Source organism: Cyprinodon tularosa, unplaced genomic scaffold, assembly GCF_016077235.1.
Source record: "Cyprinodon tularosa strain WSP-4 unplaced genomic scaffold, ASM1607723v1 ctg196, whole genome shotgun sequence".
Lineage (NCBI taxonomy): Eukaryota > Metazoa > Chordata > Actinopteri > Cyprinodontiformes > Cyprinodontidae > Cyprinodon > Cyprinodon tularosa.
In genome coordinates this window covers 1573382-1601296 of record NW_024038715.1, presented here as the reverse complement: position 1 = coordinate 1601296, position 27915 = coordinate 1573382, and the positions used below count along the sequence as shown (strand labels likewise).

General features: G+C 36.5%; 1 protein-coding gene across 1 annotated transcript; it reads right to left on the bottom strand.

Moving 5' to 3' along the window:
* Positions 1 to 350: 350 nt before the first annotated feature.
* LOC119782646 (neural proliferation differentiation and control protein 1-like) lies at positions 351 to 27261 on the bottom strand. The gene is made up of 9 exons (XM_038283684.1): positions 26951 to 27261; positions 15185 to 15331; positions 4570 to 4683; positions 4209 to 4442; positions 3904 to 3970; positions 1823 to 1910; positions 1631 to 1710; positions 1456 to 1555; positions 351 to 1363 (listed from the first exon to the last, which is right to left on the bottom strand). Exons 1-9 carry the CDS (start codon positions 27072 to 27074, stop codon positions 1292 to 1294), a joined length of 1026 nt encoding a protein of 341 aa, XP_038139612.1. The 5' UTR covers positions 27075 to 27261; the 3' UTR covers positions 351 to 1291.
* Between the last annotated feature and the right edge of the window lie 654 nt (positions 27262 to 27915).

Genomic DNA, 27915 nt, shown 5'->3' with positions numbered 1-27915 from the left:
AAATGCAGGAACAAATATAGGTTAAAATTAATTAGATTTTATGAAGTTGATATTCAAATGATATTCAGATTTGGTGTATGTATTCATTTCCCATCAAAAGTATAACAAAAAAAAAAATTTGTGTTAAACGGACTCAATAAAATGACACCATACAGATAAATATGGATTTGGTTCAGCAAGCAAAAATGTAGTTGATGGAAAAACTGCCATCAATAAAATTTTTAAAGTTAATCCAATGAGTCATTTATGAGTGAATGAAAGGAAAACACAAGGAAGAAGGACAGAATAAATGATAAACCTTCAGACTGTGTAAGAAACTGTAAACAAATACAAGCACAAAATGACCATCCTCAGTTTTCTCCACATGTGGTAAAAAGTTTTATTTTCACTCTTTAGTCTGCATGTACAAATATCTATAAAAAGTGAACATTCTCACTCTTATGTACATTTTGCAGCACATGGTTAGTTTGAAACCAAAGAATGGAGAAAAGAAACACTACAGGATCATTATGATTGCCAGTGAAACATCTACAGGTACAGCTAATCTCAGATTTCATTCCAGTGCTTGGAGCCCCCCCCCCCATCAGTGACAAGATGCACGACACGGAGGTGGAACAATTCATCGAAGCTTCGCCAGGACTTAAGCAGTAGAGTCAAACCATGCAAGACAGCATTAGCTACTTCATATTCACCCATATTACTATATTTATACTTTATCATCTTAAAATCTTCATGTGCAGCCTACAGGACAGAAAAATACACAAGCAACACCAGCAGCAGGTACAGTTCAGCAACCATTTTCTAAAATATTATTAAAGAAAACAGAAATATGAAATCAGTTAAATCAAAGTTAGAGTTTGCGTCTGTTTTAGTTTAATGTATTGTTATGTATATGTTAAAAAAAAAGAACAAAAATATATATATATATTATATATATATTATATGTTATATATTATCTGTTATAGTACTCTTTGGAAGTAGCTGCAAAAATAAAAACACAAACTCAGAATCAAACACTAAAACAGAACCAAACACTAACACTAGCTTGACTTAGACTTAAATCAACAAATATTAAATTAAAAGAAGGAGGGACAGAAATAAATTAACAAGGAACCCATTATACATCAGTAGCATTAAAAAGCCAATATGGGCCAATATTTTAAAAGGCGGAAGATAAAACAATCATTTCGACAACATCATTCTTGGTTTCCATGCAGGCAGAGAGGAAAAGAGGAACTTTCTTGCAGAGAAATTTCTATGTATGTGTGAGTGTTTCCGTGGTGTTGATCGTTCACTTAGGAGTCTCCTGATATTCTGGAGGTGAATCGTCAAACAGAGGATTTTTCACTTCCATCTCACCGGTCTGGGGACAGAGAGACGTGGCATTAAAAAAAAAAGACAAACACAACAACAATCAGAAACAATTTTACAGTATTCAGGTGTCAGCGAGCTCACCGGGGCGAGTCCAGGGCACTCATATACTGTGAAGCCTCCTGCCACTTCTTCCTCATCTGATGTGGCCTCAGTGTCAACACCTTTTTGTTCTGGTTTGTGGCTGAATTAAAAACACAAATTTTCAGCTAAAGCAATAAGATAAAAAGATTGGAAGAGACAAGAACAGGAAACTTACTTTCCCATTGATATCATCTGCTGTTTTTGGTGCTGATAGTGATACATCTGAGCACTCTGAGCCAGAGTCTTATCCCCCATCTGGGGACAAAACAGAGAAAGAGGTGTAAATTATGCTCAAATGTAAATGTAGGTACATAAACGTTTCTGCAGAAGTGTGAAATGGAATAAACAAAACAAAAACAGCACTTACAGAACTGTTAGCTTTGGTGTTGGGAAGGCTTGGTCCTTTGAAAGCAGGATAATCCACTTTCTCTGCTAGATGCGAGTCTGTTCGCAGCCTGTAGGGGGAGTCATGATCAGCCTTTGACTTTAAAGGGATAGTTCGGTATTTTTGACATGAATCTGTATGGCATCCCGATCACCAGCGGCATGCAATCACACTGACTTACCCCTGGCAGCGTCCTGTGAGCAGAGTTATCGTCCAGTTTTGGTCAAGCCGAAAGTAGTCCTGCAGGTTTTTAGGAACAGCGAAATAAAACTTTTCTCTTCCCAAAACATTATGTGTCCAAAAGAGTGATATTTTCGCATCCCAAAAACATTGTAGTGGAAAAAGTCACACGTCGTTATCAATTGGTCCTATTTTCTCTCTGTTCGTATCAGTGCGCGCCGTCATTCAGACAGCGAGCCCAACAACAGCCATGTCTCCCTCCGCGGCGGAAGGAGACATGGCTGTTGTTGGGCTCGCTGTCTGAATGACGGCGCGCACTGATACGAACAGAGAGAAAATAGGACCAATTGATAACGACGTGTGACTTTTTCCACTACAATGTTTTTGGGATGCGAAAATATCACTCTTTTGGACACATAATGTTTTGGGAAGAGAAAAGTTTTATTTCGCTGTTCCTAAAAACCTGCAGGACTACTTTCGGCTTGACCAAAACTGGACGATAACTCTGCTCACAGGACGCTGCCAGGGGTAAGTCAGTGTGATTGCATGCCGCTGGTGATCGGGATGCCATACAGATTCATGTCAAAAATACCAAACTATCCCTTTAATTAATTCAAATAAGACTCAACATGCACATACTGTCTTTCAAATTACACATATTTAAAGGACAGAAATAGTGGAATTTTACTTTAATAAGGTTTTAGATACATTTTCAATCCCTATAGTTGAAAGTATAGATTAAAATTATAATTTTTTCAATTTACATAAAGATTTATTTTCATCCAAACAATTATAATAATAAATTGATTAAATTCAAAATCTGGTTGGAATACATAAAAAGTTTAAACTGAAATTCACATTTTTTTCTCCTGACAATTTTGAACCTCAATAGAAAATACTAGTTGAAAAAGAGATCAAGGTTTCAAGCACAGTTGGTTGCAATGTGCATAATTACCAGCAGAAGTCACTAAAATCATTGCCGATGAAAACAGAAGATTTAATTTTTATATTTAACTTATTGATTGAATGATTGACTTTATTTATGTCACAGTGGAGAAATGTACCCATTACATAAGCTCAAAGGAGAAGAAGAAGGCATAGGCAAGTGCATGGGATATATAAAGTGTATTTCCACATATTTTATAAAAACAAAATTCTAAATACTTGTGCTGATTTAAAGATTAAAAATCTACTAGAGAAATGTATATATTAAATCTGTTTAAAACATTAATTAATAAATAAATACAGCTAAATTTAAAATACCTATTATTATTGTATGACTGTGGATAATTTTATGCAAATGTGCAAAATAAATCAGCATAAACAGAGAATTATCTTTTGTGCTGTTAGTAAAACATATTGAGCCTTATATTGCTCAAAACAAACATAGAGCCTCCAGGTCAGGTGAGAAATTTGCATCCATGCATTGTGTGTGCATTCATTTCATACTGAATTTCTCTTTTGTTTGTATTTCAGGATGGTTCAACAATAATGGCTTTTAAGAACAAAAAAAATTGAACTTCTTGAAGACTATTTGTGGTGGACAAATAGTTTCGGAGAGGATTTTGACTAAATTCCGTTGTATTCAAGGCGCACATGCTATGTTATGCATGTGTGCAAATTTTTAGCAAATCTTTAAATTAAAGGTTTTCATAAAATCATTATTATCCTGCTTTATGACTTCAGTGATAAAAATAAGAAAAAAACACAACAAAAAAAACAAATAAACTTATAAAGACACTTTTTAAAATTTAATAAAAAAATATAAAGCACCATATAATTTTACAACATCAAGGTTTGCTTTAAGAAACATCCAAACACTATACGTCCAACAGCAGCAAAAACATCCCATCCTGTTTCTGCATTGCTGCCTTTATACTTACTTGACATAACAGACAGAAGCCAAGATCACAGCCACGGTGCCCACAATAACACACAGTGAGATTACAACTGCAGAAAAATAAACAAAGAAGGAGATTTGAGATTCAAAGGTCTGAATACAGGCTTTATAAATTGTTTTGTGTTTGATTCTCCTGCCATTTTATGCTCAAATCTAACTGAGAATTATTGTCATCTATAAAAGGTATTTTTGGCTAAATCTGTCACATTAAAGTGTTTGATTAACGCTACATTAAAACCAGGCTTAATTAACATTATATGCTAGTAAGAGTGAGAAAACGTCACTCACTGACAAAGATGGTGTCATTATCAGGATGGTGCACAATTAAAGGACCATAGCGGCCATCAGCTCCGGTGACCCTAGGCTCAGGGCGAAGCGTGTTAGGAGAGGCGGTTCCAGCGGGGACTGGAACTGCTGTGGTGCTATGTGGGATTTTCCCCGACTGTTGGTCCTGGTTCCGGGATCTCTGTTCAGATGTCCCTGTCCTGCTGTCCTTAGGATCCGAATGGGAAGAACTGGAGGCTGGAGGCAGAAGGTGATAAACAAGAGACCGAATTAACAAAGAGGAAGGAAATTTCCTCAACTGAGGAAACGAGAGTGAAAGAGCAAAGCAAATGTCACTTTGGTGATTTTGATGCTAACTTCTTACCAGTTTTTTGCAGTTGAATTTTAGTTGTTTTAACGTTCGACTCTTCCTGCTTTTCTATAAAGGAGTGAAGGAAATCTATTTCTTCTTCCTGATCAGTGAAGGTCGTCACTTTGCCTAAGCAACAGCAAAACAAAAAGCAGAACAACAGACCCTTCCATTATTACAATACATTAAGGACAGGATATGCTTCAAAAAACTGGATGCACATTCATTTGATTTCTTTGGCACTGATGCAGCTCGTGAGATTAAAATATATCAATTGGAAACATAGCTCTGAGTGCTGAGGTCAATAACAACATGAAGGAACGAGATAAATACAACCACATTTACATATTTGGGTCTGGGGCCCCTTCATCCTAGGTCCCCTGAGCAGTTTCAAATCCCAGTGGAAAACTACCACATTATATTCCCATTCCTCCCACCAGTGGAAGGAAACTTACTAATCTTTATCTACTTCCAACTTTAACTGTTGTTTTCCTGTAACGATGAAATCTCTTTACATATTAGTTAGAAATCCAAAATAAAATGTATTTTAACCTTTGCTCAGCAACAGAAAACCAATTAACCAAGTAAATAAATTATGAACTTTAAATCATTCAAGAGGTTTTGATATTTTGGGTCTAATACTAGAGTTTTTTTTTTTAATCTAGTTATTAATTCAAATATTTTTAGCCATTTTCTATTTGTCAATTAGAGTTCATGATCATACATATATTTTTTGTTTATAGTAGTTTCGAGTTGTTAATACAAAAGGTAGTGGATTTATTTCCCTATGGTGATTTTAGATCTTGATACAAACACTTGTCTGTTTATTTATTTTATTGCTTTTTGTTATTCTTTTACAAATTGAAATGAATAATAATCAATTGAAAAATGTCCGTTCATATTGTAGCAAATGGTTGTTTTAATTTCACTGCAGAGGATCAAGCATCATCCTGTCCGATGTATGCTAACATTCACTGGATTTTAGACCAAATAGTGTTTTTTTTAGACCACAATAGCGATACTTGTCATTTTAAAATATTCATAACAACGTGAAGTAAAATGTATTACGTAAAAAAGAAAACACAAAAAGGTTATACCAATATAACTTTAGATAACAGTTGAGCTTTCGTTTATCTGAGACTGAATATTTACCAAATAATATAAAACTGTTACATATTTAAAAATAAAAACAAGCAAACACAACAGCTTGACAACAAATCACCAACATGGGAGTTGGCTTGGAGCTCATCTGCCTGGCTGTGTATTTCCTGGACTCACACCGAGCCTGGTTCTGCTGGAGGTTTCTTCCTGTCAAAAGTAAGTTTTTCCTCTCCACTGTCGCTACAACCATGCTTAGTGTGAGGGATTGCATTCGAGTCAATGAGTTGATGCAATCAACTGGTTTTCCTTATATAGAATACTTTGAATCAATTTGACTGTATGATCTGGTGAACTTTAAAGTGCCTTGAGATGACATGTATTGTGAATTGGCACGATATAAATAAACTGAAAAAACTGAACAAGAAGCAGGAAGTTCTCTGTTAAGAAGCTGTGAATTTGAGCATCAGCTACTGAACAATGTGGCTGAGGGTGAACATCATCTTTAATCTCCTCCTCTGTGTCTAATCAGGAGCTACACCGATCCTTGATTTATCCGATTACAAGATTATCTAGATTTATCCTAACATGGAAAATTCAGCTAAATAGACACTCTGAGAACCCAAACATATGGCTTTAAGCATGCATACATGAATGCACAGGTGGTTTCAGGATCTTCCGTTTAAAATGACAGTCAGGGAGTGTGCCTGTATGTGTTGTTTGTTTGAGTAGCTGGTTAAAAAAAGGCAGACAATACTAAACTGTTGTTAACAGCCCTTAGGGCCAGACAGCGAATCACATTCCTGTGGGACAGCTCCAGGGCGACCGGGGTCCACAGTGTGTGTGTGGCCAGGGGAAGGAGCACTGCAGGGGGCCCCTAGAGCAATCAGCCAAACCTTGGCCTCACTGGGCTTCTCCTGCTGCAGTCTCAATAGACCCCAGAGCCTGCTGGTAATGGAGGTCATCAAAGACTTATTTCCCTCCATAAAGCTTCAAGTGTAAAAATTATTAGCAGAAACAATGGCGAAGGGGAAAGACGTAAAGTTAGAACATAAAAACCCCAAAATCTGTTTGGATTTTTAGAATAAAAGGTTCAGAAATATGCTCCTTTTTTGGAAGTAAAGGGGGGAGTAATCGATCAAGTAACAAATAGATACACCTAGATGACGGTGGCGATTATACAGAGATACTTTCCCTCCAAAAGGCTGGCCATCTGGCTGAGTTAATGTGTATGATATGACATACCAGCACTTTCACTGACTTCTTGTTTTTTCCTTCCCCCCACTAATGGCCATTTAGTACCCTGCATGGCAGGTGTCTGGAGGCGGCATGTACCATCTGTACTTTGCAGGTGGCTGGGAGCGCCAACTGTGCCTGTGTGCTCGCAGCAGAACGTGTGGCCCTGCAGGTTGAACTATAATGAGGTTGTTGATGCTTTGAATGCTTTTAAAATAACAAAGTGGCTGTGCGAAGCTCTCAACTAAGCACTGGTTGTGTGTAAGCATGCACATCAGCCTGATAATGACCTATAGCCAATAGAGAGGAGTCCAGGGGTGGCAGGTAGGTACATCAAACAAACAGGAGGATTGTGGGTTAAACACATGTAAGCCTTTTCAGTTTACCACTTGAAAAACACTCCAATTTCCACCTAAACAGAAAACTATACACACAGACACTGCATTTACACAACTTCTATTGAGATATACAAACATTTACCACTCGCAGCCAACAACAATATATCCTCATGTCATTATAAAGAAAACATGCACTCATCAGTATTTACTGGCAGAACTAATTTTGACCATTTTTCTGCAAAAAAAAACTATTAAAAGTGAAAAAAAAACATGCTGTTATAGGTTTCTGAAACCTACAGAAAATTAAGTAATTACAAGCCTGTCCCGAATATAAAACAAAGTATAAGCCTTTAAACTTAAAAAAAAATACATTGACGTAAATGGTGTTAGGTAACACATTATAGAACTTTTATTAATTTGACTTATAATAAGAATATTTTAAGCGAATATAATAAAAAATTCTTTAACAGATTTGATAGGTGCATCTGTACCTCATATATTGACAATATTTAACACATAAATATCTTATTATAATGCTTTGAAATAAGACTTTGTAATATTGTGGTCGTAATCTCTCTCTAAGTCAGACAATCTGATATAAATGAAGCGGAATGTTCTAGCATCTTCCAGCCTATCAGACATTAATTAAGGCTGAACTGTGTTACTCTTTCAGGTACCATGACATCTTAACAGCTTTATTTCCTCATGCATGTCTCATAAAATGTAAAATAAGCAACACAAATACTGTGGTAAATATTTAAAATACAGCTTTATCAAATAAATACCTACTTATATGATAAATATTTCTTAAAAGCTCGATAGTTTTAGTTCAGTGTAAAGTTTTCTGTTTAGGTGGGAATGTGAGTGTGTTTCGAGTGGAAGACGGTCAGATGAAAATCAATTCAAAATTAACAAAAAAATTAAGCCAATCATTTATTTTTATTAGCAAAAAGAAAGAATAGTTGCGTTTCACTCTGCATCACCCCTCTCTATTCCCTTTGGTGTTTTGCTGCCACCTGGTGGGAATATAGGGAACAAGCAATTTTTGTTATGTTTTTTTTCTTTGGGTTATTTGCTGGATTTTACCACAACAGAATGGTACTGGTTGATTTGTAAAAAAAAATATTAAAGGTTGTACATCAAAACCATTTAAACCGAAAACAAAACATATACTTCTAAATATTGGGATATATATCAGTTGTTTATTTATGCTCGTGTTGATGAATAGCTACTAACATACCAAAGTTTAGCTCCTAAAAAAGTTAAAGTAGAAGTACAGAGATGAAAACTAAAATAAAAGATAATAGAAATATTATTTCCATGTCAGGTCCCACGCAATCATGGTGAAAGGAGTGACTTAATAGTTATCAAGTAGTTTCTGACACTGTGCACAAATAGGATAAGCTACAGAAGGCCATTGCTAGAGAAACGGGCTGTTTACAGAGCATTGTATCAGATCATTGGAAAGTTTGATGGAAGGAAAAACAGTGATGGATAACAGGTGCACAAATTACATGAATGGCTGCAGCCTTAGGGTGATTGTGATGAAAAATCCATCCATATTACGCAAGAAATGTTTAAACCTACAGCAAAACAAAAGAAATTGAGACATTTTTTAAACTGGCTAATTCAGGAAAATTACTTTCAGTGGTATGTGATCAGTGGTTCAGAGTAAATTAAGGCCCTTTATTCAGAAGAAAGTGCAGAAAAGCACAGATTTGGATGAGAGTAAAGCATCCAATTAGTGATTTATTTTTGGTTGTGTTATCTGCTGGCGTCGGTCCACACTTTTTTATAAAATAAAATTTTCATGAAGATCCTAATTTTCTTTTCATCCGGTAGTATTCATTACCTGCACAAGTCCAACTTTTCAGTGTATTTCACACTCATTTGGATGTATCTTTACCCTATTTCCAGTTTCTCTGCAGAAAATGTCTACAAAACCATGAAGTTAAATAGAAATGAAACCTACCTTTAGTCCTTAATGTATTTTAGGTTTAAAGTGAAAAAGTGGCGCACCATATAACGAAATGTGCTACTTGGCAGAAGAGAGTGCCATACATCTATTTTAGTGTCCCACATGCTGAATAAAGCTAGGCTAAGCTGAGTGCACAGCTCTGCATGAATGAATGCAATCCAATAGCTTAACCAGCCTAAAAGCTACTGTTTTACAAAATTACTACACCTTTCTGGAAAAACCAAGAGTGAAAGGACGGATAGATGGATGGATTAATGAATGGATGGATTGATCATTACAAAGATTCAGTAGGAGTCCTGATCAAATCCTTAACTTAATATCAATACCTTCTATAGGCAGCCTCAGGGAAACTAACGAGACAACACAAATTAAATGACTGAATGAAACATAAACACACAATACATGACTGGAATAAATTTCCCAACTCAGAAAACAATCAAGAACAAATATCAGCAAAGGCCTAAAAGTCTTGCACTTCTGCAACTTTCTTTTACTTTCTTCACTGAACCCTAGGACAGTTGTCGTTAGGAGGTGCTAATGAAATGAACTTGGCACTTTCCTTTTGACACAATACCTGCTGGAAATGTAGCCTGTTAACAGCAGCAATTCCCAACTGTGCAAAAGTGTAAATGAAAACCTAATCACATGGAATGATCATTGTTAAATTTAAAAATAGTGAAGCAGATCAACGAACAAAAAAAAAAAGAACTTAAGACAAAAATATCTATGTGTAATGTGTCTTCTTAGGCTGAATGCAAGGCTGGTTTTCATTGAATTGTATAAAACTATAGTTATATGATCTGGACTAATAGAAAACTGTTCTTTTTTTTTTGATCTAGTGTTAAACAACTCCAGCTGAATGTTGACTGATATTGGATATCACTCCTAACAGTCATCAGGCAAAGTTAAATAAGAACATAAAACATTCAGCATGATAGAGATAAAGGGTAAAAATGACACAAAGGTTCTTTTTAAAAGATCTGAAACCCACTTTGTGCACACCCTGCATTTAGCTGAACGCAATACACCCGCTTTTAAAGAATAACTCCTCTGTCCCTGTGTTTGTGCTTTTAACCAAAGGACAAGGCTTTGAGGCATATTGTCTGTTTACTAATGGCAGTGAACGCCTCCATGTCAAACATAGGCAGCTCCCACTCACAAAGCAAGCTCTGCCTACCTGTTCACCTACTGTGCACGCAAAAAATCTCTCTACTGATGAAGCTAAATATGAGCACAAAAAAAATCTTCAAAGGAGAATATTCCTCCTTTCTTCCAACAGCAAAGGCAAAATATGGAGAAGTGATAAAAAAAAAAAAGGTCAAGTGGCATCTAACTGGAATCTAACTAATCTAACATAGATATTTCATTTATTTTCTATTTCCTCTGATTTATTTTGAAATATTATTTTGCAAACTGACATTTGTACACTTCTCCGTTTAATGCCAAATACTTTTTTACAGTAAATGTGTAAATATTCTCAAAGAATTGATGATTTCTATATAGAGGACAGCCAAAGAATGTGATGAACGGAATTGCTGGATAAAAACCTTTAGATGTTGGGATAGCAGACCCTGTTGTCTTCTCACATACCCACTTGGTATATATATATATATAGACTTATTATGTAAGTTTTTACAGAACAATATCATTGAAATAGCTTTTTCATTTGATCATTTAGGATTAAACATCGTTTGATGGGCAGACTGACATCTCAGTAGCTCATCACTGATGCATCTATAAGGCTGTAGCCTATTTTCCTTTATTTACTTTGGGTCTGAAGTTACCGCCCTGTTTTGGCGGATGTGACGTCACGCCTGTCCATGTTAAATAGGTCCAACCGAGAAAACAATTGAAGCTTTATATTTAAGATGGATTTTGCGGATATTGAGAAGCGACCGGCATCCAGCTCAACTAGACACCAATGGTGACAGCACTTAAGTAAAAAAAACTTGTTAAGCTTGAGTGCAGGACAAGCAGAAGATTGCTGCAGTTCTATTTTTTGGCCAAAGGTGGCAGTATCTTTAGAAAACTCTGTAATGTCTCTTTAAATGCTATCTGGTTATATAATAAAATTGTATAATTAATTAATACAAATTATTCAAAATGAATATTATCTCAGTAAATTTGGGGATAAACTAATTTACTAAACTCTAGCGTCCTTGCTGCGACTCTAGAAAAACAAAACTGTAGGGCCTTTTGGCCTGAAAGCCTAACATAGCTTGCCAAAGGCAAATAGCAGCATCTGTAAAGACCATACATACGCATTATTAGGACTGGAGGAACCTCTTATTTAGAGACAAAATGTAAGTCTTTAGAGTTTTCTGTGTAATTTCTGTGTTTTCTGTGCTCTTGAACATGAATCTTGGTGTTTTAACTCACAGGTGTGTGTGAAAGGATTAATATCATTGTTCAGCAATGTTCAGATATTTGTGTTGCTCAAGATGGAAATTCAATTAGATACATAGGAACAAAAATATTGAATGCTACCTCCATTCTGAAGGTTTTGTTTTTGACATTATATTTAACTAAATTGTATTTTATTAATAAACGTAATGAAACCTAATATCCTTAACTAGTAATTGATTAATTAGTTAATTATGTGTATATTTCTCAATGAATTAACTCATGTATTTCTGTTGTCAAATCTATCATAAACAACTCTGTCTTAAAGGTGTGTCCTCTCTGGCATTAAGCTCAGCCTTAGATGAATCCATCGGGCACCTTACCTTATCGGACCTGCAGTTCTGAAGATTTTGACCTAACCTCAGTGGACAGAGCCTCCCTGCAACATTTTTTATAGCTAGCATCAGACTATAACATACATAGCTGCTCTCATCTTAGCACAAGTATTGAAGTTTTAGTTTTTCCTTTCTTTAGTTTTTAGAAACTTGATCTAAATCATTTTAAACCTGATATTGCTGAAAGACTGAAGAATGTTAAGGTAAAAAAAAAGCAACACAGATGCATTTCTACCAAGTAGATCCAGATTCCAACTGATTTACTTTACAGATAAAACTATAAAACCTGCTTTCATAAAACAAATATCATTATCGGAAAAGAGATCTTATTCCTTAAGCTTCTACACTCGCAGAATTCAACTACCGCAGACAGATATATTGCATTGCTATACAGCAGAATATTATTTACTTTTTCTCAGAAAAGGGAAATCTTTAGATCTGTGTATGATGAAATATTTTCAAATAAGCTTTTTTAATTTTTTTTTTTATCTCTGGTTATGGATTAGTTGATTTTCTTTATTTTTGCAATTAATTTTATCATAAGTAAATCAAATGGTAAAATCTGATATAATGGTTTGGATTCTGAGGGATTAAAGCTGCGTGCCGGCAGTACTTATAGAGGTCTGACAAAATAAATTCCAGGAATTTGTCTGATAACAACCCGCCTGAGAAGCTGGGGAACATCCTGTGTTTCTGGCTGTGTCTCGATGGATGATGAGCAGCATCCTGGATCAGATGCACGGCTTTTTAATTTAGCTGCTGCATGCTTCAAAACACAGTGACAGAAGTTTTCATTCTGTGATTCAACCTTTCAATAACCCTGCATAAACATTAGCTCCAATTTTTCAGGCAGTGACTAAAGCTGCCACGTCAGCAGCTGGCCTGAAGCTCTTTCTTATTTTCTGACTCCTTAAAAGGCCTGAGATGCATCTAACAAAGCAAATACAGATCATTCTGTGACACTATGAGTAACTGGAGGAACGTGTGAGGAGTTAAACTGTTCAGAACCTACTTTCTGGATCTGATTGTTAAGTGTGAAAACAGGAGTCCATTTATCTGTGTGGATAAGTGTGTTTGGTCATCTCCGTTGGCTTTGTGTAACCACTAGGTACAGTCCACAGGAAAATACATTTTCTGCATCATGAAAACCTGTTCTCTTGCAAATCCAACATTTATTTTTCTTTTTGAGCGGATTCTGCTCTTTTAATTAAGTCAAGTTTCTGTTGGATCCTCTCCTGCGGCTAAAACCCCATCCAATTTATTAATGCTGTGAATGCCTAACGCCTCCCACCGACATGAATACATATTTATACCAAGGCGAGCCACTTTACTTTAATATACTAAAGACATCTTCCTTTCCTTTCAGTGTTTGTCTTAAGAAGAGGCACACGCTGCCATAGAAATCAGAAATATGAGCTTGGTAACTTCATTGAAGGATATTAGATTCAGGGATGAAGATGAAGGGCAAAAGAGTAGAGAGAGGAGCATGATATCTCAGTGATTAAGCTTGCCAGTGTGGGGGCGGTTCATATATGTGAGTGCGTGTTGCAAACACAGCAGGGGCAGAGCCGGATTAAAGCTGAAAATGCTCCATAGCTGTGAGAGGCATCAATTGGAGAAACGGAGGGAAAGCAAAAACCACACAGAGAAATGAAGTGACACGACTAGAGCTCAACAAAGAATCAAGCGCAGACTTATTTTATAGATATTCACTTAAATGCTTAAAAATGGGCAACCATTGTTTAGCTTTATCAAGTACTTGTCTTAAAAGATCAAGCTATAAGGTTGGAGTATTCAGACAGAGGGATCTTTAAGCAGTCCTTCATGCTGATGGAACCTTTTATATTAGTTTTATTCGTATTATTATTTATTTTATCACACAAATATGTCTCTATGATTGTTGATATATTTGATTGTAAAAACACTGTTTACTAGAGAAATGTGCCTGAGTTTAAACCTCTCCTCCGTCTCTGATTGTCTGAGTTGTTGCTGAACTTGCTTCCTATTCTGATATTCTCCTCTGGGTGGACTGGGGTAATGCATCTAGTTGATTGTTACATTTTTTAAGTATAATTTTGTTCTTTTCACCACTGTAATATTTGCTGCTATTTAGTAACATGCATATTTGGGAATATTTAAAGTTGGAAAGCTTATATTCTAAGGAAAGAATGAATAGCTTGGCAGCAAAATGGAGTTACACTGACTCTAGTGGGGTTTCATCATACTTTTGTTTTGCTCACAGCTTCCACTGTGTAGTGCAGCAGGTGTTTTCTTATTCTGTTTACGGTTTCCTTTTAGGTATTTCAAAATGGGTAAATATTTACCTCATTAACAATAAATGCATCCATCCATACTGTAATATTCTCCCATGGGAGTTAGCTTTGATTGGGTATCATATACGGTGATTGGTTTTCTGCTCAAAAAACACATGGAAAATCTTTTGAATAGTATTCCTCAAAGAGATGTACGGTTGCCTGCTGGTAACTGTTAACTGATAACTGTTGCAACGGAGCTCCTCTGGTGTAGGCTAACAAACAAACTAGCCGTCTCTGCCGGGAGGACAGGCAAGCTGCTGGACTACCCTTCCCTGTTTATGACAGAACAGCAAAATAAACATTACTTCTATTCTTAATTAACTTACCTGTTCAGCAGTAAGGCTCCAGCCTCTATGTTCATTCAATTCACTCATGAACTGTCAGGAAATTGGTAAAATCTACGCCAATGTAGCCTCATGTTTTCTGTCTATTACCTCTTTTTCTTTTCTTGGTTACCTTCCCTTCCTTCTACCCAAAGAGTATTATCAACCCAGAACAAGTTTATCCTCTTTTGGCAACTGTAATCAAAATTGGAGACACAAAATCCTGTTCTAGGATTTCGAAATGCTTTAATTTAGTCATACACTGTCCCTTTAATATAAAAATAATATATTCAATCATATCTATCTGTAACTAATACAAACAACATAATGCACCAGAGTGCTTTTTTTTAATTTTTATTTTTATTTATTTTTTTTATCTTATTGCGGTATGAGAAAATGAAAATGCATTAATTCTTTCACCATAAACAGATGTTTATTGTGAGTGTGGCCAAAGACAGATATTCTGAAGCTCACTCTCACTTCCCCTTATCTATTTATTTATGGATGTGGATGAAGAAATTAAAAATACTGCTCCTATATTTCAGCTGCAATGTGCCATTTAAATGCATGAAATGTGCAGTGCATAGGGTTTTTTCATTCATACCATTTTTATGGCGCCTCATCAGAACACAGCGTCCGTTATCGTTCTCTCGATAGGGGGAGAGACAGGAGCCGCAGTGAGACGAGCCGACCTGGCAGTGGTGGCGTCTTTGCTGGGCACAGTCTAACGGTGAAGGGCATCTATTGTGAGCTGAGGGACAGATACAAACAACAACAACAACAAAAAACAGTTAATGATAGCACAGAAGATGAGAAAAACATGTTTCTGTGTGGAATGACTTGAACTAAAAATCCTTTGAATAAGAAGTGATTCAGCTCTGTAAGTCACTCATTTCTTGTTCGTGGGCGTCTTTTATCTAAGAATAAAAAAAAAAAAAAAATCTCACCTTGAAGAAATTGCATGCTGATGAAGCTTTGGTGTGTTTTATCAAAGACTTCTCAGCTTTGTGTCTAAAGAGTAAATTCACCAGAAAGAATAGGACCACAACAGAAAACAGAAAAAAACCCTTCCCACTGCACAGTGTTGTGATCATGACCCTCCTCTAGGCTTAATCAGGTCAGACCCAAATAAAGACTGATGTTCTCGCTATCGACTCAGATAATCACTTGGCCTCATTACTGTCTATTTGAAAGAATTTAATTCAGATGCATGCACAAACACACACAGATGTCAGAACCAGAGGATGTGATAAGGTCAGAGCAGGTGTGTTTGGCGGCGGAAGGCAGGCAGAGACTGATAATGAGCACAGCGGGGCTGTGTGGTGGGCCCAGTTAAAGGTGAACAGCACAGCAGGTGCAGATGTAGTCATAACAGATACAGTATGCGGTGATATAAGCAGGACGGACAGAAGGGGAGGCCAGTGTTCAGCAGCCCTTTGTTGGACCTAACACGTCCCTCTGCAGTCAGGTTCTAATCAGGCACTGAAGACTTTGCTTGCATCTCTGAGGAGTGCTTTGGAGATTTCACTTTACCTCCATTAGCATACATTTATCTTTACATAATGGCGAGATTAACTGAAGTCCTTTTATTTCTACTCTGAAAGATTACTGGTTGTGACTCCTGGCAAATCTAGAACAGTTTATTCTTACAGCCATTTCCTGCCTTACTTGTACTGCTCATTTTCTCACCAGTCCCTTCTTGAAAAATATCTGTTAAGTGATAAACACTTGATTTTTGATATAATTGAGAAATTATGGTAAAAATGTATCAAATGCTTTAGCTATTAATGTGAAATTGCATAGTAAAACAGCAACAAAAATACACACTTTGATTCACAACATGCATATAACCGCTGGTTCTGGAGCAGCAAGTGGCTCTTAGACACTCAACAATTGCTCTTTATCACTTCTGCGAAAAATTATGAGGAGCCATATAATCTTCTGATGAAAGATATAATAAAGATACTAGTAAGTATCCAGGTTACAACTTTCTCCAGTGACTAATTGCATTGATTTTTTTCAAAAAGCATTGACTCTAAATATAATGGTAATATATAATTATCTTTTTTAAATGGGAGAAATGTTGTTTTATTTCAAAATAATTTTCCACAGATTTCAGCAACCTTTTAAACATGTATTTATTCTTATTATTTCCAAGTTTTTTTTTTCTTCATTTTAAAATCTAAAATTTGAAATTGCAAAAAGATTAGTTAAAAGGGAGAATTATGTCTTTGGTAGATATATGTTATATATATTAGTAATATTTTCCTTTAAGAAATAAAAAAAAGTCATGTAAATTTTGTGGAGTTTTATTAGCTGAACTGAGGTGAAAAATGACTCTAGTGTAAAGGTTGCAAAGCCATGGCCTAAACTGTCTTTAATTGGTCAGTTGTCTGTTAAAATATGATTACAGTGCTATCTCAGCTAATGTCTGATATTGCTTAAGATAAGTACACCCAAAATGATAGTACGACCATCTTAGTGTATAACTCAAATAAACAATCGTGGGGCAAAACTGATTGGGAAATTTTTACTCATTCATTTTCTTTTCATCGATATAAAATCCCTGTATTGCTTATGATATCCAGAAGACATCCTGTTATCAGAGCGAAACCTGTACTGTTTGCACTTCATTTATTTTGCATTACCAAAAATCTTTTACAGATAAATCCTGTTTTGTTTTTCCTCTTTTTAGAAAGACAGTTATGTAAGGGTTTTGCTAGCCTCCGAGAGATATATGATGAAACTTTTTAAATCTGCAAATAATTAAATAATAAAAACTCATCATACGCACTAACCGCTGCACCTCCTGCATGCCCAAAAACACATTATTTGTTGATGCAGTTGTATTTCTATTTGAGGAACCCTGAAGAATGAAGAACATTCATGCTAAAAAAAACCTCAGACAACGGAACAGAAACCTGAACCATTTGATCATCTGCTCGGCAGCAGCAAAACTGTCAGATATTATATATAACATCGTCCTTGGATGACCTGCCTCAGGAACAGGTGGCAGATGTGCAATCTGAGAAATCTCTTTTGGGTCAGATAACAAAAAAAAACACATTATGACAGCAGGAAACAAGGAAACTGATTTATGATGCTGTGGGCCTACAGGAATAATGTCAGACTTAAAATTATTTTTGCACTCTTTTAAATAACAGGGTATTTTGAATAAACATATAATAGAGAACTGAAAGCAGTAAAATGACCTCAGAGATAAGGCCAAATAAAGGCAGAAATGGTGAACTAGACACTAAATCTTCCTTCACAGACCTATAGTTTATAGAAAACCTGTGAGATGGGCTGATTGAATAAAAATATAAGAAGATCAAGGCCTCAGGATGATCCAGAGAGATAAAACATTATTCCATCTTACATAACTGTAGGTGGCATCTTTATAAATTTAATGACAATAAAATAAAACTCCTAGGCTTTGAATGATTGTCCCCAACATAAATGACAAACGCTGTACTTGCCCTTTCATTCTCCTGGGCTTTTTTTTTTTTGGGCATGTTTGCATAAAGCTTTGATGACCGTTAAGGTTAAACGGAACTAATGATCGATTATGTCGCTTCAACAGAATCATGAAACTGCTAAAACCTCTAATCTATGAAAATATCCATCATCACAAAGTCTCTCTATGAAAACAATTGTTATAAAAAAAAAATTAAATATCAACTTTGCTGAAACTTAATATGCAGCGAGAATCTCAACACTTCTGGTCAGAACTCCATGTGTTATTCATGTGGGAAGCAGATAATTTTCCTCCAAAGACACATTTAATCAGGAACACAGAAACAAGCCAAACTGTGAGGCTTTCCAACAGAGAAAAAGAAAACAAGAGTGACGCTGGGGTGCATTTTAAAAGATTTAGGGCCATTTACATTCAAAAACCGGGTAGAAGTATTTATTTATCAGCACAAGCAATTAAAAAGTCAAAGAAATGTGTGCCTCCCAAATTCAGACATCTCAATAAATGGCACAAAAAATACCACAAAACGATGAAGTGAGAGGATGAGACATCATATAAAGTAACTCTTTAATGCAGATCAGGACGTACGGTCTCAGTTTAGTCACAAGAGTGAGAGCAAATTGCGTAACGCAAGGACTCAGAAATTAGTCCTTGGATTTAAGTGAAAAAAAAACAACTTTGCTTACCATCTGCTGCTGTTGCCAGGCTTTGCGCTCAGCAGAAGCTTAGCCAGGAAAAAAATAAAAAATATGAGAGCAAAACAGAAGCATACATTCTCCCAAAGCTCTCAGACCAATACATACATGCAAGCATGTTCATTTTGGCTCATTTGAGCTGTTCCCTAGATAAATAAGATAAATGACATAATATTCACCTATGTGTGCTCATGATTTTGGTGAGCAGATTCTTTCTTTTTTTAAAGGAAAAGTAGGAAACACACCCATTGTTTGCAGTTCCTGACTCAGATAGCAGACAGGAAGTAAGCCAAGCACTCTAAATCAAGTGGAAACATTAAAGAGCTCAGCTTCGTTGCCCTGCACTTAATATAACCAGTGAGTGTATTTCCACTTGGCAGAATGATAAAGGGCTTTAGAGGACATGTTTGTACATTTGTCTTGAGCTTTTGGAGGTTCTACTTCAGTCTCCAATTACTAAAATCAAACAAATGTTTGACCGGCCCATTTCAAAATGTTTGTTTTCATTAGCCTCAGCTGAGGCAAAACCTCCACTGCACACCTGTATACTGTAGGAGTTTTGCTTTAGGCATTGAACATGCATGCATATTTTATTATTTTTTAAATACAGGGTAAATTGTGGTTTTCCCCACAGATCAGTACAGAGTCACTATCCATCCATACATCCATCATATATTACATCACAGTGTTCGTGAGGCCAGCGCCTATCTCTGGCAGTCTATGGGTGAGAGGCGGGGTAAACCTTGGACACGTCGCCAGTCTGTCAAACCAAGAACTTTCTTGCTGCAAAGCAGCTGTGCTACAAACTGTAACACCCCCGCCCCCTGTACAGTCCCAGTACTGAGTCGCCATTTAACTTTTTTTTTTCCTACATGCTGCATCTTGCTCAACTTTTCCAGGTGCATGTCACTCTATGCAGATGAGCTTTTACTGTAAATCTTAATAAAATCTGCTGAATTCAACGGTTTTGCAAATCTTTCAATTTGAGATCAAATGTCAAAACAAAAAAAAATTCCTTCCATTAGACAAGAATTTCTGGTCACCCACACATCACTGAGTCTCGTCATGCTAAACAGGGCTTTCTGTCAATGAAGCTATTGCTGAAGCACAACCTCAAGTTACGAATGGGTTAAAATGCCGTGGCATGATGAAGTTCCACAAAACATCTCAAAAGGTTAAATTAAAACAATTCTGCCAAAAGATGAGTCAATCAAAATCTCCCCAATGATTAACTTGCCCTAAATTACGTAATTGGTTCAGGGCAAGTTGGTATTGATAGTTAATCTTTTACTCAATAAATAAAATCATAAACGGAAGAATTGCAAAAAAAATAAAAAATAAACAGTAGACATCTGTAAGGAAGCAAACGTTTTTGCCACAGTGCTGTATTTCCCCTAAAGTTACGGAAAACGGAAAACATACCATACCATGATTTCACACCCAAGGTAGGCGCTAAACCAAAGGTTTTTTTTTGTCTTTGTTTTGCTGCAAAGTATTCTTAGACACACTAAGATTCTCAGTGCTTTGAAATAAACTTTGCAAGATTATACATTAAAAAAAAGCCTTTATCATTATGATTAATGTTCATAATCATTATATTCAAATATGTAAAGTTAAGTTCAGGTTGATTTCCAACAGTGTGAGGAAACCATCATGATCATTCTAACATGATAAACTGTAATAGACTTGAGCAAGGAATGAAAGCATGCAACAAATGTTTACACATATAGATAGATTTCTTTGTTCTGCCAAACCAGTTTCTACTGCTGGGAAATTATCTATGAACTTTCCGATTCATCAGAGCCAAATTTATCCACACACACACACCTACAATGAAAAAAAAATAAAAAAGAAAGAAATGTACTGTCATAGGAATAAAAAAAAAATGTCTGATTTAGAAAAAAAAAATTCTCATAAAACTTTGGAAAGTCCCAAACTTTATTTAAACAACTACAGTATATAAACGGAAACTGTTTATGTCAGTGCTGTTTGGATACAAGTGTGAAATAGTGGTTTCTGATCTAATGCAATGGACTCCTACGCTGTAGATCTCTGGCGGAAAGTGGTGCATGACTTTGCACCTGTTGAGCTCATTTTGAGCAGGCTCATACATACAAACGGCCTCCCAGGAAAGGCAGAGGCAGGAAGTGAAACAATATTTCTAAAAGCAGACAGAGGTGAAGGTAAGAAGGAAGTGTGAAAAGAAAAACAAAGTTAAAGATATCTGCTGCTATGAAGGAATGCAAGTTGGCAGAAGAATGACGAGAAACCAGATGCCTTCAGGCCTCGTCTGCTTTTTGTCGTCCTTTGTCTGTGATTGTGCCATTCATTTTAAGGTTACCTATTATGTCAGCTAATTAGGACTCTAAGCAGATAGACAATGAAGAATAAATAACAATGAAGTTAAGCACTCTTTACCACAGCATACACAGTTCATATATAGCCGGAATGCTAGATGCTTATAAGATATCCTGGCTATTTTAAAACCTTATATAGCAAAATGCTTCTCTAACCCATGATAGTCAGACCAAAAAAGGATGCAGTACTGCTTCAGTCACGGATATCTTACACTTTATTTAGAGACTGGTAAATATGACGCCGGTTTTCTTGGTAAGGATGTGGCTACACGTAGTATATATGCAAAAAAAAATGGAGCACCGAAACCTGCTGATACAGAGCTTCCCCGTTTCTGAGTTTTAAGACCACAACGGGATGGAGGCGCGGTTTAAGAAGTCGGCTTTCTCATTTCTTAGGTCTCACCTCAAAGAAATAATAAAGAAAACGGGGACAAAATGTCTAGAGAAGGAGCGGGTAGAGGGCTGGTTTGGGGAACCACCTTTAAACCTTGGCTGTCTGCTGCTTTTTTTAAAGAGTTTCAATTGAAAAAACTGCAAAGGAGACAATGAGATAATTCAATACCGCTGAAGAAATCTTCTGGCTAATTTAATGGCCATAGCGGGGACCATTGCAGTCAGGTTCTATGAGGCTGCCAATGTCAAACCCCAAAAAACACAAAAAGCAGAGAAACAGTGGCATTTTAAAACTGGATCAGCGACTTTTTTATATTTAGCCTGTTGACTTACCGTACTTCCTGAAAAGTCAGATTTCTCATAAACCGAGTCCTTTCAGCAGCTCCCTTTTTCTAGTCTGCCATAGTTAATTATTACCACTTGCTTTAGTTTTTCTGCTAGATGTCCTTCCTGATCCCATTGAAATTCAAACCCCAGTCCCTTATATAATATATATAATAAAATATATTAATAAGAAAAAAGATATTTGTGTAAATCTCTACCCTAAAGTGATCTAGCATTACTGCATTGGAGTGGGTGTAAGCAAAACAACCAGACTCTTTGCACATTTTTTAAATAAAAAAATCGCAATTTCATTGTTTGGTTAATAAACTGATTAGTTCCTCATTCCAGAGTATTTATACTTTATAGTTTCAGGTTGATTCCAGATTACCGTAACCTTTTTTTTTTTTTTTTAAAAGGGGTTTATGAATAGCATTAGATACCTTAAATAACAGGTCTGTGATCGAGAATCCGTTCCTCCATTTTTTTAATAAATTGACTTACTTATAAATTTACTAATTTAAATTTTTCTTCATTTCTCACTGCCAATTCTATACTCACTACTTTAACTATTACAGGCTAGAGATGAAGGATAAAATCAGTGTCAGTTCATCGTGAGGCGGACAACTACAATTCAGCACACCCGGATGGGTTGGGGGGGAAGAGATCACCAGCCATGAGGAAGTGAGCAAGAAAAACAAGCTGTGCACTGAAGGGAAGATGACTTGGAGGGTGGAGAGACAACATTCAGTCTGCATGAACACAAAATATAAAATATTTTGTAACAGAAAAAATGTGAGAGGCGAAATCATGTTTTGTTTTTTTTTTTAAGGCAGGATCCTAAATTCTCCATCGCTATTGGGTATCAGTGTCTTAGGGCTGGTCATCTCCTCTTTTCTCCCTTCTAGAATATAAATTTTTGTTATATTGTATAAGTATATATTGTTAAAACACTTTACAATACAGTATTTTATGGTTTATCTTTTAACTTTTCCCTATTGTGTTATTCTTATACATTTTCCTAAGGTCCACATTTGTGTGACCATTTTTTTCAATAACCTTTTTGCTGCTATAAACACCAGCATTTCCGCACTGTGGGACAATAAATAGATTTTTTTTATTATATTCTAAAATAAAGACAACTGGCTATAGGTTGTTTTATGTACATCTGCATTGAGGATATTTTTACAGTGATTTAACAAGAAAGGTTTCCAATGCCTAAAATATGCATTTATGTACATTTTTACTAACTCTCCAGGGTTTAAATGTCTGCCAGTGCTCTCTCTTGACCTTTCCTAGTTTTTAATACATGAAACAAATTACTGCTGTGCCTGCAGGACAGAGAAGGTGAATGAAGACCCTGTGAGGAGAAAGCGACTGTGTATGCAAACAGGAGACTGCGTGTGACACTTAAGGATGTGACTCGTTAAAGCTTAATCCTGGTGAGAGAAAAAGGCCACGGGCAGAGGCTCACTGAGTAATAAGCTCCCTGATCTGAAGTGGGCTGTGGAATAACAAACGTGGCAGCACAACAACAATTGGTCTTAGTCAGAATTTTGAGGAGAAGGTGTTCTCTAACACTTGACACAGTGGGGATGATCTCAAAAATACACGTCTTTGAGAGAAAAGACAAAAACAAAACAGAGTGAGCTTGTAGGATAAAAATACCTGCATGCTTTTATCAATCTGCTACTTAAAGAATTTAATAAAGATAGTTTATGAAGGCAATTGCCTGAATGGGGGTTTTGGATAACTTCCACATCCAGATCTCAGCGTTCAGGAAGATCTCAATGGCATATTAATACTTAACGATAATAATAATAATTGAACTTTTTTGGTCTCGCAGTGGAAAAAAATTATGTCTGCATTTAACCCATCCCCGTGGGGAGCAGTGGGCTGCCATCGTGCAGCTCCCAGGGAGCAGTGTGGGGTTAAGGGTCTTACTTAGGGACCCAGACTGTGGGAGTGGGGCTCGAATTCAGAACCTCAGCTTTCCAAGCTCTATGCAAAAACCACTAGGCTGCCACTGATAGGTCAGTGTTTTACTGAATCAACTGCAGAGACCTGAAACCATTGAGTGGGATTTTTTTTTGCTAAAGTATGTTTACTAACTGCACTGCTGTGGATCCTACACAGCTTGTCTTTGCTGCGATTTCACAGTGAAATGGTGAGAGAACGAGCGTTCCCGACAGCTCCTGTGATTTCCACACAACATATGCGAACAATAGCCCACATACTGCAGCTCTGCCGCTCGCTGTTATGAGCAGGCTGCGTTCAACTGCAACAGTTGTCACGGTGAAAACAAATCAAAGCCTCTGACTGCAGACGAGGCCAAGCATATTTTCTGCACACAAAAAGGCAACAAGACCCTCAATCCTGCAGCTTTTTGCTTCCAGGAAACATCCTTCCTTGTCCTGCACCTCCAAAAGTATTCACACCCTTTTTTATTTTTATTTTCTAATATTAGCCCCTATAGCAAACACAAAATGCCATGTATTTCAATGAATCCAATGTGGATTAATGCAATTTCACAGAGCATTATTTTAGGGCTAGAACAATGAATCAGATTACTCATTAATAATTGAATATTGAAATAATATCAACTAATTTAGTAATCGACTAATCATTAACTGAAGGATAGAGACTCATAAAGGTGCCTTTAGGTGACTGCAACTCACTTAGAGCAGTAATTATATGAAAATTGTGAAAAATGAAATATAAATAGTTTGCATTTAAGATAAAAATAAAAAAAATACTTTTTCTTCTTTCCATATGTTTTATCCAGATCTCCTCTAGAGGAAAAGTTTTAGTTTCACCTGGTTTATTTACATGAAAAGTCTTCTTTAAGGAAGCTTTTGCTATCTGATTATTAATTAATCTAAGAACATAATCAACAGATTAATCGATTTGCAAGATAATCGTTAGTTGCCTACATTACTTAAGCCACCACTCGATACAGGTTATGAACACCGCACAGCCCCCTGAACATACCATTCCTACAGTGAAACATGGTGGTGGCAGCACCATGCTGTGGGAATGTGTTTCTTCAGCAAACACAAGAAAGATGATTTGAAGAAATGCTCAACTCAGATCGCAGAACGCTTGAAACAGATAAGGAGGTTGGAACGATTAACTTTAAACGTTGAGCCAGAGTTATGATGGAATGGCCTAGTCAAAGTCCTCATCTGTGCAGAAAAACTTTTATCTGTTATGTGGCATAACCTGGAAATAACTGCTGACTGATTCTTTCGACCCACTTACACTATTCTTGAGTCTATGTGTGAAGCTGGTGGGGAAATAATCCAACAAACTAGCAGATATTATTGCTGAAAAACAAATTGATGTTGCTTTATGTTTGTTTGAAAAGATAGAACGGTGTCAATATATTAGCAAACCACTTGTACAATGATTTATATTTGCTGCTTTATTATTAAAGTGGTGGGATGTGAAATGTATTTTCCAGTGGACAGCTCAGTAATGCTGCATGAATTAAATTAACTACAGTCTCCAGTTTCTGCATTTGTTTAAGTCGGTCATATAAACAAACATCATCACAGAAAAATCTAATTAAGTCAGAGCAGAACCAGAAGAAATCGGTCAAATATCAGAGTCGAGATTTAAACTGCAGATATCATGAGTGAAAATGTGTCTAAAATGGTAAAAAAAAAAAAAAAAGAGAAGTACATTGTGGTTTCTTCTTTCATCTTTTACATCATTTCACCTTCATACCCTTCCGACCTCAGTGGTTTCCATCAAACAGTTACGGCTGCTTCAAATAGAGGTAAATTCACCACAGCCTTTGTCAGTGCCACGTCACCAAATGCTCAGTGCTAATGCCGATCGTGTCTGGGGGGGGGTTTCTGTGTGTCTGATAAAGGCTAAAGATTAAATGTGACGGTCCAGCTGTTGCTTTTCCCATCATTTTTTTTTTTTACAGGCTGAGAAGTAGATTAACTTCCCTGTCTGTGTAAACATCGAGCTGTTCCATTTTATATATACCCTGAAGCAAATTGCGTTAATAAATCCCATGGTGGCTGACAAGTCTGTCAACATACAGCCCAGAAAGCAAAATCGAAAATAAACTGATGGATATTTAAATTTTCTCACAGCTCAAGGGGAATGATCTGATTAAGTATAAAATAAAATAAAAAATAAAAAAAATCACAGAGTAGCATTGCAGTTACTTTATTTCACAGGGTTAAAATAATTATCTATAAAATCATAGAGACAGTCTTAGATGGTTTGGGGCCCCAGTTAAGTTCAACAGGCATACCAGCATCACTGACCACCCCTCACTTTATATATTCATTTATTTTTTCTTCATTTTTGTTTGGTAATCAATATGGTTTATTGTTAGCCAACAGAATTCAACTAAAAGCATAACAGAATCTTCTTGAATAGATCTTTAGTCACTTTCAATGTTCTTAAATAAAAAGCTCAGTTTACACCTTTTTAAATATATACTTAAAAGGTGTGTATATATATATATATATATATATATATATATATATATATATATATATCCTTTAGAATAATTTGTAAAAAGCCTTCCTGAAATTAGATGGAAAACAGAGTAAAGCTCTTAATTAAGAATTATTTTTCTCCTAACTAAATATTTAAATACTCTGGAGGTATTAAATGATTCTTTATCTGCAATTGATCGGTTGCTTAAAGAAAAAAAAAAGATTTTAAGTAATTTAACAACTAAATGTCTCAGTAAAACTAAACTCTACCTATTTGGATTCAAATTCTTTTGGCAACAGGAGTCAGAAACCTCATATGTTCCTGTAGCTGACCCAATTAAATCACATCCCTAATTCAGGATAAATTAGATTTTCTGTTAATATCTGCTTACAAGGAAACTGATTAAAGTGACAAGGGAGGGAATACTCATTTCCCGTACGCTCTTATCTGTAAGCAGCGGTTTAACCTGTCCATTACATAACAAACGACTACAATAAATGTTCATTAATCAAAACAATGCATCATCTATGTTATATTAAAATGGCTGAGGTTGTGTTCCACTATAAATAGTCACATTCTTACTGGTAACAGGTGATCTAGCAGCTGTTGGTTACTTTAGGGCAATTTCTGCTCAGTTTTAGGTTTTATTTAATGTTTGTATTTACCTGGGAAGCTGGCGCTGACAGGGATGAAGCTCAGCAGCAGCAGAAACAGCAGCGGAGCGGCGGAGAGCAGCAGCAGAGAGGCCCGCTGCAGGTGGCCGCACCGCGGACTGGAGCGCAGCAGCATCCTGGGGGTCTTCTGCTTGACGGAGGTCCGGAGAATGTTGCAGTCAGTCCCCCATCACTCTTATTTCAGTCTCTGTCTGCTTCGCTTTTTTTTTCTTGCGTGTTTATAGACAGAGGCAATAAGCAGAGCGCAGTTTGATCCACACGCACGGACTGCGCTGCGTAATCCTCAACAGGGCTAAAGATAGTGTGGAGGAGGAGGAGGAGGCGGAGGAGGCAAGTGTTTGAAATGATGCCTTCAGGACTCCCTCGTAAAATTCAAAATTATACATGCAAAATTATACATACTTTCATTTGAGTAAACCATTTTTTTTCATTACATAAATTTATAACACGCACACTGATATATATTCCAAACCTATATTTCTGTTAATTTCGACTGATGTAGGTTTTTAGACCTTTATGCATATTTAAAGGTATAGTGGACATGGACGGAGCTAGATGGGCGACCAGGGGTGGCCATGGCCCCCTACCATTTTTTTCCTTTCTGTGGTGGATCCTACGGAGGGTAAAAAAAAACACACAAAAATACAGCCGGTCGAAATCCGTGGGCGCGGATTGATAAACTGAGAGCACGGTTTTCCAATCCGTGCGCCCAGATTAAGAAACTGTGCTTTCAGTTTATTAATCTGTGCCCGCGGATTGAGAAACTGTGCTTTCAGTTTATTAATCCGTGCCCGTGGATTGAGAAACTGTGCTCTCGGTTTATTGATCCGTGCGCTAAGATCAATAAACTGTGTGCCCTGCTTTGCATTCCGTGTGCACGCAGCTGCTCCGGAACCTTCAGAGTTCTGGAGCAGTACATAATATTAGTACATATGCACAGCAATGTACTAATAATA